This window comes from Octopus sinensis, linkage group LG10 (assembly GCF_006345805.1).
Source record: "Octopus sinensis linkage group LG10, ASM634580v1, whole genome shotgun sequence".
Classification (NCBI taxonomy): domain Eukaryota; kingdom Metazoa; phylum Mollusca; class Cephalopoda; order Octopoda; family Octopodidae; genus Octopus; species Octopus sinensis.
The window spans coordinates 14,725,663-14,741,012 of NC_043006.1; the positions used below are offsets into that span (position 1 = coordinate 14,725,663).

The window sequence follows — 15,350 nt, forward strand, 5'->3', positions numbered from 1 at the left end:
TGTGAATATAAAAATGGCTGAAACCTTTTGTTCCAAATTTGTCAAAAGCTAACTTTAACTGAAGTTTAGTTTGTCAAAGCATGTGAACTTGATAATAAAGAGTTAGTTTTGGTCTTTAAATTAAGGTTAGCCCTTGCTATATACACACACAGAGGAAAATCAAAATGTGAAGTTAAAGACAATTGTTTTACCATCTTAAAATATTTTTACAGGCATACCTCAACTTATGTCGTTTTGTGTTAAGTCTTTTTCAACTTGATATCGCTTTTTTGGCACGTAAAAAGCACCATCCGATCGTGGCCGTTGCCAGCCTCGCCTGGCCCCCGTGCCAGTGGCAGGTAAAAAGCACCATACGTCCGTGGCCATTTGCCAGCTCCGTCAGGCACCTGTGCAGGTGGCACGTAAAAAGCACCCACTACACTCACGGAGTGGTTGGCGTTAGGAAGGGCATCCAGCCGTAGAAACACTGCCAGATCTGACTGGCCTGGTGCAGCCATCTGGCTTCACAGACCCCAGTTGAACCGTCCAACCCATGCTAGCATGGAAAGCGGACGCTAAATGATGATGATGAATGGGAAAATGAATCTCACCTTCAGTTGATTTATCCAATGCTGAAGTGGAAAAATCAAATGAAAAACATGTGAAAATATGTATAAATCATTTATTAAAACAAATATAAGCTAATAAATTTTTTTTAAATGTTTTTTTTCATGTTACATCATTTTTTGGGTTAAGTTGCATCTCTTGGAACTAATAACTGATGTAAGTTGGAGTATGCCTGTATTGGGTGTAGGGAAGGTACTAGGCTGGAGAGAAGGCTGGAGAATATAAATTTGGCATTGGAGTAGTTACAAAACATGGTTTATTGAAATTTTCTAGTCTATCCAATTTGTATTAGCAAGGAGAGCGTGGGAGAATTAACACTTTTTTTTTTGTATTGTCACTGGTAAGTAAGGTTGCATTTATTTGATAAGACTTTGTTTGAAATTAAATAAAATTTTATTCTATTTCAGGAGAAATTATTGATGCTGACTGTGATGATAAAGAGCAAAGTACAAAATACAAGCTAGTTGGGGTTGTGGTCCATAGTGGACAAGCTAGTGGAGGACATTATTACTCTTATATTTTACACAGGTAAAACAATATTTTCTACTGAGACATTATTTGAACAAATTTTCCATTTACATTCTGATTATCTTTGGTGTGTGTGTGTGTTGTGTGCATATATTTCCTATTACTTTGTCATTTATTTAATTACATATAATGCTATTTATCCAACTTAAACTTTGTTCTGAAGCATATGTATATTGAGTTCTAATGCCTGGTTATTGGTATTACTATGTCTAACTGAAACATTACTCTCTATCTCTCTATCTCTCTCTCTCTCTCTGTCGCTATATATATACATATATATACATATATAGTGTCCCAAAATTAAGGCAACCAGCTTTTTACAATTTTTCCAGAGCAAAATGTTGTTATATTTCGGGTCCAGTGGCTGTCACAGATGCCCAAACCATAACTGATTGTGGATTTTGACGTTGATTTATCAGTCTACTCTCGATGGAGCAAGACACACTCCAAAGTCAGTCATTCCCGTGATTTACTGTCTGTTCGATATCAAGTTTCTCTCCAGTTTCATGGTCTTATGAACTTGTGTGAGCTCATGACAGTTGATCATCTTGTAAGGGTGGATCCTGAGATCCTCCTTCAGCACTTGGTATATCGATGTTCGGCTTATTTTTGCTTTGAAAGCCAGTTTTCTGATGGAATGATAAGAATTTTACCTTATCTTTTCTCTGATACTTTTGATAAACTGAGGGGTCCACACACTTCTTTTTTGTTCATGTCCATGTTGATCAGCAGTGGAATCAGTCTCTTAAAATTTCTTGACAATTTTTCAGACTGCTGTTTGGTTAATTTAAAACTTTATTTGCTTTAGCTGTATTACATTCACTTCCTTTGTGGAAGGCTATGATTGTATTTCGGTCTCTAGCCATTATCTTCCAATCTATAAATCTAAATTTATTTAGTCTGAAACAAAAACAAGACACACTAAGCTTTTATAATGATGTATATTTTTCATATCCTATCACATTTATTGATAGTTGTCAAAGCCCAAAACTTTGGTTGCCTTAATTCCTGGACACCCTGTATATACAAGTATTCTTATAATAGTATAATGTCTCTAATTTATATTATGGCATACTTTCCCATTTGCTGTATTTTTTTCAATGTGATTGAGATGAAGTTACTATAATCTTCTGTCTTCTTAGTATTGCTCCAGTTGACATCATTGTTCAGGTGTTTCTGTCCATGATGTTTCTTATACAACATTTGAATGTCCAAAAGAGCAAGTACTGTTTTACTTGGGACCATTGCTTTTATCAGTCGTGTTGGGCCAGGTTTCACTTGCAGAAAAGTAGCAGACCAACATATCAAAGCATTGTGAATAAAAACTTCTTAACAATTATGCATGTACTCGAGTTGCTCAGACTACGGGGTAGTTCACAGATTTGCTTCCAGGGAGACCAAATTTTCGTTGCTGTGGCACCAGAACAACCTGCCTATATACAGCTATTTTCTTCAGCTGTGGTACTTACGGAAGTATATTTTTGATGGAAGTTTTGGGTTTAGTTTATTCTTTGAACCAGTATGTCATTTGTGGACCGAATATTTGCAGTTTTGACAGCAGACAATTTCTTCAGCCTCTTCTTGTAACAGGCATCACAGAACTAGTTCTGAGCTTGATGTATGGCACGAAGCTCAGTAGAGGATTTAAATTTTGGTTTTTCATTTCCTCCATTCATTCAGTATCTTTCAAACTTTGTACGAATGGTTTCAGCTGTTAGAATAAGGGGAACTTTCAGGTTTTTTTTTTTTTTTTATACACTAAACCTATTTTTTGTCTTTAAAGTTTGGATTTCTAGTGCCTTGACAAAAGATTTGCTGCAGAAGTTCAAATAAGAAAATTACAATGAGAGGAACATTTAAAAATAAATGCTTTGGTTTATTTTATTCCTTTGGTTTCATCTTAATTTTTCATGATTAGACTTAACCCTTCAGCATTTAAACCGGCCATATCCGGCCAAAAGTATTCTACCTGTTTTGTGTTCAAACTGGCCAGATCTGGTCTCTCACACCAACCCTACAATATCATCTTAAAAATGAACAGCTACCTCATCAAAATCTCATAGCTACAAGATGATGCATGATTAGTTCAAAACAATGTGGATGAAGAAGCATTAATTTTGGCAGAATAATGCGAACACTAAAGGGTTAAACTCCAATATTTAAGTAGAGATAGAGATGAAATCCACTTTTTATGAGTTGATTATACTCTGATTTTGGTCACACATTTACAATATTGAGGCATATTCCAAAAAGACTTAGATTTTCATTTAGAAAATGTAATTAGTTTAGCTCTGACTTTTTAATAGTATTTAAACTGAAACATTAAGACTGACTTTCTGTGATGTTTGCTTTTACCAATATATGTTTCTTTACTACCCACAAGGGGCTAAACATAGAGGGGACAAACAAGGACAGACAAACGGATTAAGTCGATTACATCGACCCCAGTGCGTAACTGGTACTTAATTTTATTGACCCCTAAAGGATGAAAGGCAAAGTCAACCTCGGTGGAATTTGAACTCAGAACGTAACGGCAGATGAAATACGGCTCCGCATTTCGCCCGGCGTGCTAACAGTTCTGCCACAGTTCTTTTACTGGTTTATGACCATACTGGAGTACTGCCTTCATATGTATAGTTGATCATACCAATCCTGGTACTTATTTTAGTCAGGAATTTATTTTATTAATTCCTAATGGTTGGATTGCAAGGTTACTGGACTTAAATGATCATAAAGAGATGTAAAGGAAAAATGAATCACTCTTATACATATTGAGTACTTTTATGTCTGATTAGTCTGCTTAATTTCTGGACTCAGGTAACACACACACACACACACACACAAACAATGGAATTCTTTACAGTTTACATTTGCCAAAATCTCCTCGTGATGTATTGGTCAAAAAGAAGTCACTTGCCCAAGGTACTGTGTTTTGAACCCAGAACCATGTAGTTGCAAAGGAAACATTTTACCTCATAGTCATTTTACCTCATAGTCATACCTTTGCTTAGGTATAAAATTTTCACAGAAATTATTAAATTCAAAGGCTATTTAATATTTCCTAGTGTCAAATTTGTTGTTTGAAACATTAGAAAATAATTATTTTCTGTATCTTTTTTGCTTTGTTTTTCTTATGGTTTCTTTGTTTTCTCATCCACAGAGGTGCTGATGATGTTCTTCCGAAATGGTATAAATTTGATGATGGCGATGTCACCGAATGTAAAATGGATGATGATGAGGTAAAACTTTTATTTTGATATCTTAAATTGCATTTTCACTGCAGTTTTTCATTTTTTTTTCTTTATGTCAGTAATAACTGCAGGGATGAATAAATAAGGAAGCTCCACAGGTTTATACAAATATGTTTAGTACTTGAATGAATGATGTGTAGACTATCATCAAATAGTTAATTACTGTATGCAACTACACTCTGCAAGAAGAATAGTGTGGGAATACTAATTTAAGTTTTTACCTAATTTTGTGGGAGCAAGTATTTTTATATTTTCTTGCACTAGCTGTGAAGTGTAAATATCTATATATGTAGATGCATATTGTTAAACAATCTGTATTACATATGCTGAATGGGAAGTAGGTTTTTCATTTTAATTATAACCAAGAAAATTTTTACGTTTGATTCTGTTTTTGTAAAGATGTAATATTTTCTAGCTATGTTCTATTACTGCTCTAGATTTGGTTTAAAAAAAAAAATTCTTTCAATCCACTTTTTTCAAATCGTCCAACCCATGCTAGCAAGGAAAGCAGACGTTAAATGATGATGATGATGATATATATATATATATATATATATATATATATCCATTTTTGCCACTATTCCTGGAAACATGGTGGTAGAGTTGGCAAGCACCTCCTCCATAGGGTCCTATCAGAAGTAAACATCATTAAACTTTCTGATTGGATTCCCAAACATGGCCAACTTGAGACTATGGATATTATCCAGCCATCGTGTTATTGGCCTACCTTTAAGTTCCCTGCTGGTTTGCTCAGCTTGAAGAATCTGTCATGTAATTCTTTTCTGTGATATTCTAATCACATGTCTGTAGAACAAGAGTTATGACCTCTAAATGTGTAGAAGCAGTGGCTTGCCCTTGAGAGATTCCCTTCAGTTTCGCACCCTATATATATATACATATATATATATATATATATATATATATATAAAGTTTATAAGTTGAAGGTGTTTTAGGAAGTCACTACAATCACAGTTGAAATAAAAGGACTGAAAATTTATTTTCAACTTGCATTGTTGTAGCTTTTTTCAAATTTAAATGTGTGTGTGTTGTGTTTTATATATGACTCACAAAAAGCACCCAGTTCACTCTCTAAAAGTGGATGGCATTAGGAAAGGCAACCATACATAGAAACTACACCCATGTAGACACTGGAGCACAATGCAGTCCTCAAACCCACCCAATCCTGCCAGCATGAACTATGGATGTTAAAAGATGATGATGATGATGATATTAGAAGCTGAACTTTCTGGAATTATAACTCTGAGTTTCATGTTTCTGGTTGTTAAGATTTTTCTTATAAAGCACACACACACTATATATATATATATATATATATATATATATATATATAGGAATGGCATCCAGCTGTAGAAACATTGCCAGATCAGACTGGGCCTAGTGCAGCCTTCTGGCTTCCCAGACCGCAGTTGAACCATCCAACCCATGCTAGCATGGAGAGCAGACGCTAAATGATGATGATGATGATATTGATATATATATGTGCTTAGCAGGGAACACTACTAAAGTAACTTGTGCTACACAACAGAATGCTTGTAGCAGGCTTCTGCTATGTTGTCATTTTACAACCTGATACCTTAACCTCACAACTAATAGATCTTCATTTACATTGAAAATTATATTAGGAGTTTGAATAAGTTCATATTTCACTGATAGAATAACTTCATAAATTTTCTAAGATTTACTGCTTTATTTTCATTGGCCCACTTTAATCATTATTACACTTTTGATACCAAACCACTTGAGACTACTCCTCGTCCTTTGATACATACTTCTTGTTTTAAAGTGATCTAAATTATAACTTCTTATCAAAATTTCCTCTTAATATACGTTTCAACACCAATATAATAATCACAAAATTATTTTATTAATCTCTTCGTTATTTTCAAAAGTTATCGAATCAAATGCAGTGTATTTCAATAGAAATATGGTAACAAAAGGGTTAAATTTCTTAAGCCTGTGAAAAAGGTTGAATTCTATTTGCGAAGTTCATTAAAAAACATTCGAGTGAGGTTGTTGCCAGAGCCACTGGACTGGCTCCTGTGCAGGTGACACGTGAAAAACACCATTTGAGTGTGGCTGTTGCCAGTACAGCCTGACTGGCCCTCGTGCCGGTGGCATGTAAAAGCACTCACTACACTCTTGGAGTGGTTGGCGTTAGGAAGGGCATCCTGATGTAGAAACTCTGCCAGATCAGATTGGAGCCTGGTGCAGCCATCTGGTTCGCCAGTCCTCAGTCAAATCGTCCAACCCATGCTAGCATAGAAAGCAGATGTTAAACGATGATGATGATTACATAATAGTTTTTCTTCATCAAATATTGTCAATTTTAAAAAAATATCAGAATGAAAATGTAATCTTGAAGGAATTATCAATAGAGAACAACTGGTTTATAACAATTAATTTGATTAAAGGAATTTATCATAATTTGTAGATTTGGCTTTCTTTTAAGATTTTCTTGGTGAAATATTCATGTGTTGTTTGTGTTCTTGGGTAACATGCTCTAAATTGATTTAAAAAAGAATTTTGTTATTTTTATTAAAGAGGAATTTTAGTATTGTTGACTGAATTCTTATTAACATTTCTCTTCTCAGGAAATGAAAAACCAGTGCTTTGGTGGTGAATATGTTGGAGAGGTGTTCGATCATATGATGAAGAGGTTTGTCCCTGCAAATCTTATTTGTTTTAGATATTGATATGTTATGGTGTTGAATGATTTATTTTTGAGGGGCTAAAAATGTCTTATAAGTAGTAAAATAGGTAAGTTTCTTATGAGGCTATTTGAAATATTTAAATATTCAGTTAATAGTCAGCTGAGGACTTCGGAAAATATATTTGTTCATATTAAATGTAAATATGGAAATGAGCATTTTTTTCCCTTATATTGATGCAATACAGTACTGGACCAAATATCCAGGAATCTTAAAACTTAAAGTGGCCTGGATTTCTGGATTCTTTTGTTTTCTGGAGACAGCCTAAATATATACTTGAATTATAAAAAGTAAAGAACTAAATTGTATTTAACAAATTCAAATTAATGCACTTCTAAAGTGGGATCTATTTGTTATTAATCCATTTAAAATGTGGCATACTGCTCAATGAAATATTTATAGGATGAAAATTAAGTGAAGAAAAGGAGAGAAAACTATTTTGTTTAACAGACACAGGTACAAATTGTTACACTTTTTGAAGAAGTGTATGTTTAATCTTTATCAATCCACATAACAAAAATAATGAATAAAATGATATTTAAAGTTGGTATGCAGATTAACCAACTTTAAAGTACAGGATATTGTGCATGTTATTACTAGATTTCTGGAAGCCAGTTAAGAGGTCAGTTACTGTATAAAAATGAATTGAATGTGATTTGTTTTGTTCAATATGGAAGTCGTATTATAATTTTAAATTAAAAAAAAACAATTTTTTCTTTTTCACTTTATCAAATTTTAATATCTTGGTAATGTCATAGTGCTCTTTTCTATCTTTTATTTCTGTTTTCGTTTATTTCTTTTTTTATAATTTGAACTTGATTTTATCGTGTTGCTATAGGATGTCTTACAGGCGACAGAAGCGATGGTGGAATGCCTATATATTGTTCTATGAACGGATAGAACCTCAAGATGACTTAGCCGAGGTCTCAAAAAGAGTACTGGACCTCACAAGTAAGATTCAGTTTTCAATCATGCATCATTGAAAGTTTAATGTTTACTCTTGTTTCATACATCTTCAGTGTCCATAAATTCAAAATAGTAATATATTACTATAGGTACAGGCATAGCTGTGTGGTAAAACGTTTTCTTCCTAGCCACTTGGTCCTTGGTTCAGTCCCTTTACATGGACCAAAACCTTGCAAGTGGATTTAGTTGATGGAAACTGTTTAGAGGCCCATCTCTCTCTCTCTCTCTCTCTCTCTCTCTCTCTCACACACACACACACACACACACACACACACACACAGTTGTGCCAAAAGTTTGGGACACTTTTTAAGAAATTAAAATTGTTATGCTGGTGGCACGTAAAAAAGCACCCACTACACTCATGGAGTGGTTGGCGTTAGGAAGGGCATTCAGCCGTAGAAACATTGCCAAATCAGACTGGGCCTGGTGCAGCCTTCTGGCTTCCCAGACCCCAGTTGAACCGTCCAACCATGCTAGCATGGAAAGCGGACGCTAAATGATGATGATCATGATGATGATATGCCCAAGTACAATTTGATTCAAATATATATACAATGTTTATATTTGGACATTTAATATAAAAATTCTAATTTTCAGACCTACGTTCCAAACTTTTGGTCACAACTGTATATACAAACACATACAAAATCCTAGGACATGGATACACAATCAAGTTTATGCAATTACAGAAGTATACACAAAAGTATTAGGTATTGCATATCTTACTCATGGAGTATGAAGTTAGGACAAATCTAAGAACCTTTTACATAAGCACTTGAAACAGTCCTCAGTTGTGCATTGAATGTACATAGGGATAATAAAAAATATTAAATAATAGAAATTTCATTCCGTTTTTAATTAAAGAGGACAGAAAATTAATTTTTTCTCAAAAATTTTACACCCAAACTTTTAAAATAATTTTAAAATAAAGTGACATTTCCATTTGCAAAATATTAAATTTAAAGCAATTTGCTTTTCAATGGTGTATGTGTATATGCATTTAATATACTACACAGATAGCAAATTTAACTTAATGCTCTTTCAGATGGATTATTCCCTGTTTCCTGTATATATAAAACTGGTTTTAACACATGTCCATAGAGAAATTTTCTGTCTCAGAAAAAAATTGCAGCACCATTTCTTTCAACAGTTTATATACATTTAGTATGATATATAGGTAGCAGCTTTAAATTAGTCAATGTATACATATTGGTATATTTTAGTAAATAATTTTAAATGACTTCCAGATTAATAAGAATCTTTCTTAAATGACTTCCTTTCAGTTTCAAGGCAAGAGAGGTTAAAGATGCCTGCTGCAATTGAGCGCTGCGTTCGGCGGCAAAACATCCTTTTCATGCACGAGAAGAACCAATTTTCACCCGAATATTTTCAATTCATGAAAAAATTTCTCATGTGCAATGCTCCATTTTTATCTATCCCTTGTCCACAGGATAGGCTGGTGAGATATAAAAAAGTTTGTTTTTTCACCCCCACCACCATTTATTTGAATTGAAATTCCTTTTGTAACAGAAAGACAGTAGAACTTGGCACAGTCTTTGGACATGTCACCTCCTGTCAAACCATCCAACCCATGCCAGCATGGAAAATGGATGTTAAATGATGATGATGATGATGATTGGGAAAGCTTCAGTAATAAGGCACCAGACTAGATGCTTTACAAGATTTATATAATAATAATAATAATGAAATTATTGTATACAGTGCTCAGGTGCACCACGACTTGTCAGAAAGTGCTTATAAAGCATATGAAGTAATGTAAAAAATGTCTGGAAAGCGAACAATGTATGAATCAGATACATGCTTGTGCGTGTATGGAGGGGAGAAAATCAGGTGTAGTGTTGGCGAATCTCAGGAAGCATGGAAGTTTTGAAGGATGCAGTGCTCCGACAACTAACAACTGATGCCGGCAGTTTGTTCCATGCTTCAGCAACTCTCAGCGTGAAAAAAATGTTTCCTGAAGTCATGGGAGCTGTGCTGTTTTCTGACTTTGTAAATATGTCCACGGGTGTTAGATGGGTGGAGTTTGAAAAGGTGCTCAGAGTTATTGTTTGTACGATGGTTGATAATTTTATGGGTGTCTGCCAAGTCAGCTGCCAGACGTCGGAGTTTCAATGTATCCATGTAGTGATTTTTCTGGGACTAATTAAAAACAAAAAGTTACCAGAAATATGTAAGATTCATCCACAAAAGTGACTTTCTGCTTAATTTAAAAACAAAAGTTTCTATTATATTGCTAAATTAAAAAAAAAATTATTTAAACAAATTGTTGAAGTACCAAGTATTTGATCTATAAACAGCATTGCCATATAATCATAGTTATCCATGCCTCGTACCTGTTTTTAGAATGGGTACACTGTGTTCCTGCATGTCATTAGATGTGACTTAAAGGGCTGGCATCAGAAATTGCATCTGGCCTAAAACATTACGTCTCCGAAAGTCCTGTCTGGCATTTACCATCGTGGAAATACGGATTATTAAGAAAAATGATGTGCTTTAAAAAAGCAAAAAAAAAAAATAAAAGGCTCTTCCTTATCACTGTTAACATTTTTAGTATTTCATAGATATATATTTTGTCAAATACTTGTTTCTTTAACTTTTTCCAGTGTTCAAAATTTCTCGAGTAGTTTGTAGTTCTAACACTCATGTTAGACGACATATTTTTGGGTATGTAATGGGATCAATTTTCTCTGGTTGTGAAGGTGTTAAAGAGAAAATCAGTGTCTTTACGTTCAAATCTCGGCAAGAGAAACAGACGGTCCTTGTTTTGAAGTAATTTGAGTGAATTAAAGAAGTCAGTTAAACCAGAAGCATTAACAGTGTGGCTTGTAAAGATTTCTATCTTCCTCTTTCGTTAAAATTAATTAGAATATTTACCATATTATTTAAAGGGCCGCTTGTTAGGGCATTAGCTATTTTGTTTTCTAAAGCAGCAATTTTCAGTTGCTCTTTTAATGTTCTTAGTTGACAAAAATTGATATTAACTTATTGCTAGACATTTAATATTAAGTGGGTGTTTTTTGTTTAAATATTAATACTGAATTTTTTTTTAAGCCTGCTGATGCTGAACAAATGGCCTTAATCAGTGTTGAGCTGGGATCAAAATTTTTATTCACTGTTGGTTTTCATACCAAGAAGTCTTTACGGTGAGAACTTTTATATTTATCGTGTATCACTGAATTAGTCTATAAAATAAGTTATTGATTATTCATAGACTTGAGCTTTCAATACATTATCGTTTTACTTTATCAAAGAAAATATTTTTTTGCCATATCATAGGCACAGGTATGACTGTGTGGTAACAATCTTGTTCCCTTATCACATGGTTCCAGGTTCAGTCCCACTGTGTGGCACCTTGGGCAAGTCTCTTTTTCTATAGCCTCAGACCAATCAAAGCCTTGTGAGTGGATTTGGTAGACAGCAACTGAAAGAAGCCTGTTGTATATATGTATATATCTGAATTTTTGTCTGTTTCTTCCACTCCACCCCTTGACAACTGGTTTTGGTGTGTTTATATCCCCATAACTTAGCAGTTTGGCAAAAGAGACTGGTAGAATGAATACCAGGCTTTAAAACAAACAAACAAACAAAAACTGGGGTCGATTTGTTCAACTAAAACACTTCAGTGTGGTGACCCACCATACCTGCAGTCAAATGACTGAAACAATTAAAAGATAAAAGATATAGATCCTAACAATTAAACTCCCAAGAAACTGAAAATGAAATATGATGATAGTTTGAATATAAGTTTTCGTAGATTATTTCCTTGTGACATGCTTTTAAGCGTTTTGATTAAGATGGTTGTTTTTTTAATTTCATAATCTGCTGTTTAGTTTGTTGTCTTAATGCCAGCTACAGTTGTATTTAAATATCTTAAGAAAGCTTTTGATAGTTGTAAAGAAACTGATAAATGGTGAATCATTGTAGAAATGTAGATCTAGAAATATTCTTGTTACAAAAATGTCAGAGTTTATTGATTGTAAAAATTGGATTTCTACTGAAGTGGCTCAGTTTACTATCCAAAACGATAAATTGTTTTTAAATTTCACCAAACTATTACGAGAATTATTTTTAAAAACAATATAGTTTAATTATGCCATTCAGTCAGAGAGACTTTTAAGATGTTCTGAATAGTAAAGTGGCATACTATAGTTTTGTACAGTAATTTGAAGCTTGTTGACAAAATCAAGGTCATGTTTTAGGACTTAAAATTTTGTGATTAAATCCATGATAGATAATAAATAGGAATACTTGTAATTAGTCTTAATATCCGACTTCAGTTTCTCTTTAGAAATTTTAAGTGTTTTGTGACATTCTTAATTGCAGAGGTCCGGCCAATGAATGGTATGATGCATTGTGTATCCATATGAGAAACAGCAAATCTGTGCGCAGCTGGTTTGTGCATAATGTTTTATTTGCTCATACTAATCGCTTTGCAGAATACCTTTTGGAATGCCCCAGTTCAGAGGTGAGTTCAGGAATTAGCATAACAAACTACTTAATTAATTCATTTTTGTTTATATTTAATTTTATATAATTCATAGACTTAATTATATCAATATATAATATCAGAAATGTTAGCATGCTGGGCAAAATGCTTTGTGGTATTTCATCTGCTGCTGTGTTCTGAGTTCAAATTCCGCCGAGGTCGACTTTGCCTTTCATTCTTTTGGGGTCGATAAATTAAGTACCAGTTACGCACTGGGGTCAATGTAATCGACTTAATCCGTTTGTCTGTCCTTGTTTGTCCCCTTGTGGGTAGTAAAGAAATGGGTATTTAATTTAAGAATATTAACACTAGTATGTTTCTCCACATGGTGATTATTAGATTCACTTATTTAACAAATGTATTTCCTTCAGTGTTAGAATTTTATGGATTATTTTACTGTATAAAGTTGTTTTATGAAATAGTTGGAGAGGTAATTGCCTTCAAGACCATTTAACATTTAAATTTTCTTTTTCTTAGAAATATTGAATTTCTAAATGTCTCAAAGAGACATGAGGGAGGTGAAGCGATAGAGTGGTTGTGTACTGTCAGCATAACATGAGTCCCGTAGAGGGAATTACACCACCGCTATTTATCCTTATATCTGCGAAGGGGAGGCAAGCACCCCCACCAGCTAGGACTAGCAAAGGACACAGGAAATGTGTCAAAGCCAACAGGAAGCGTCGATGCTTCCTAGGGCTAAATAGCGGTGGTGTAATTCCCTTTACGGGACTGTCATGTTATGTTGACAGTATACAACCACTCTTTTCTTTTTCTGTTTAGGGAAATATTTCAGTTTTGAAATATCTCTAGCTACAGTTTTTGTGAGGAGTTCATTAGTTTTATTTTTCTTTAAATATTACAATCTTTAAAACCACTATTTTTTCATTTATTCTTTTTAATATCAGAATAAAAAAAAAAAAACAACATCAATTGTATTTCATATATTTTGTTATTTAATTTAAACAGTAGATTAACTTGAAGGAAAATTGAATAAACTCTTGTATCTGGTGTTTTCTCTTCAGGTACGAGGAGCATTTGCGAAAATGCTGGTTTTTCTTGCTCATTATACTTTGCAAGATGGACCATGTCCTTCTCCATTTATTCAGGGTAAGTTCAATATTTTTGATAACAAATTCACTTTGCCATTTCCTTCATGCCTAGAATAATATCATTTAAGCAAAATTATAAAAATAATAAAAGAAAAAAAAAATCTTTATCTTTTGATTTAATAATTTCCTATTGTTAAAAATGGCCAACTACTGACAACTCAGGATTTTTCATCATCCTTTAACATCTGTCCTCTATGCTGGTATGAGTTGGACAGTTTGATAGGACCCCAAAGAGCCACTGGACTGTGTCAAGCTCCAACGTCAGTTTTGGATGAATGCCCTTCTTAACACCAACCACTTTACAATGTGTACTGGGTGCTTTTTTTTTTTTTTGTGCCACCAGCAATAGTGGGTCACCGAGTAACTTGGAAGACAAGAAAGGGAAAAAGCTTTCTAGACTGAGTGGTGATGGTAGGGTTGTACTTGGGAGAGGAGGAAGTGGCTCTATGCCTTAAATAAAGAGGCTTTTCAGTGTTGTAATTATAAAATGCATATAGAAAGAATGTATTGTAATTCATCTAAAGAATTAATATATTCTCATTAAAGTAAAAATCTGATAGATGGCTATTTAATTTAATGTTCTTCAGTTGTGTAGATTGGATTTTTATTCAGCCTGGTGGCTATTCACAATATCACTCTTACGTATATATTGCTTTTTTAACACAGCACACCTGTAAGAGATTTTATCTTAGATGAAAACTACAGTATCTTAGCTGCCCCCCCCACTCTCTCTCTCTCTCTCTTAAAGATGAGAATGTGTGTGTGTCTGTGTGAATCCCTAAAACCTGAGAACTACACAACCAATTTCATTTAAATTTTACACATGCCTTACTTAGGGTCCATGTAGTGTCATAAGCCAAAAATAATTTTTAACTTCTTGCCTAGTGCAAGCTCAGAGCAATATAATATCTCCTCCACTATTTCAGTATTATTACGTGTCAAAAGTGAAACATCTCTATTGTAATGTCAGATATTTTCACTTTGATAGTTTCACTTTAATACTGAAACTATTATCTCACGTATATACAGACATACATGTATATAATATATATATGAAGTGCATATATATATATAAGCCTTTGAGTCTTTTTATTATTACTGGGTCACACATAGTCCTCAGATGGTAACATTGATTTCAAGGCCTTCCCAAATGAGTGACTGGTTATTCAAAGACATTTATAGATTGTAAATTTATTCTGTCCAGTTTCCCTAACGGTATAGTGATCATTTGCAAACTCCAGAGGGGACACTTTAATTTCCTCTTAGCCCTCATGTCACACACTTGTTAATGTTTATTTGAGTTGGGTCACACCCTTCCAATTGTTATAGATCCATAATGCATCTTACGGCTGTGCCTGTCACCTGGATGGTGAGGAATTCTACATTGGGGAGTGGTAACGACTAGGGTAGGGTAGCTGACTGCTTATTGTGATCATTTGTCTTTTGGTTTCCTGTAGCTTTGCTCTCTTTTACAAACCCAGTGAACATATATTTCCTATTTCAAAGAAATTCGAACAATAGATATAAGACCCAAGTTAACTCCCACATTTTAGAGCTCAATGACCTCCATTTTTCAGGAGCAAAATCCTTTTAACAGGTTCCATAAGACTAGAATTTTGGAATCTGCACATAAAGATCAGTAGTATGGGATACA

General features: G+C 33.9%; 1 protein-coding gene and 1 long non-coding RNA gene across 10 annotated transcripts in view; one reads left to right on the top strand and one right to left on the bottom strand.

Annotated features, from left to right (window-relative positions):
* LOC115216827 (probable ubiquitin carboxyl-terminal hydrolase FAF-X) overlaps positions 1–15,350 on the top strand; it is a 195,689-nt gene that overhangs the window by 156,958 nt on the left and 23,381 nt on the right. For all 9 annotated transcript variants that reach the window (XM_036506287.1, XM_036506286.1, XM_036506285.1 and 6 more), the window contains 8 exons: positions 1,014–1,134; positions 4,295–4,373; positions 6,998–7,062; positions 7,953–8,065; positions 9,364–9,539; positions 11,153–11,244; positions 12,425–12,566; positions 13,610–13,694. In XM_036506287.1, coding sequence (XP_036362180.1) covers positions 1,014–1,134; positions 4,295–4,373; positions 6,998–7,062; positions 7,953–8,065; positions 9,364–9,539; positions 11,153–11,244; positions 12,425–12,566; positions 13,610–13,694 — 873 coding nt within the window. The remainder of the gene's footprint in view (positions 1–1,013; positions 1,135–4,294; positions 4,374–6,997; positions 7,063–7,952; positions 8,066–9,363; positions 9,540–11,152; positions 11,245–12,424; positions 12,567–13,609; positions 13,695–15,350) is intronic.
* LOC118765030 lies at positions 2,837–3,405 on the bottom strand. The gene is made up of 2 exons (XR_005000875.1): positions 3,286–3,405; positions 2,837–3,060 (listed from the first exon to the last, which is right to left on the bottom strand). It is a non-coding gene; the product is annotated as an uncharacterized LOC118765030 (long non-coding RNA).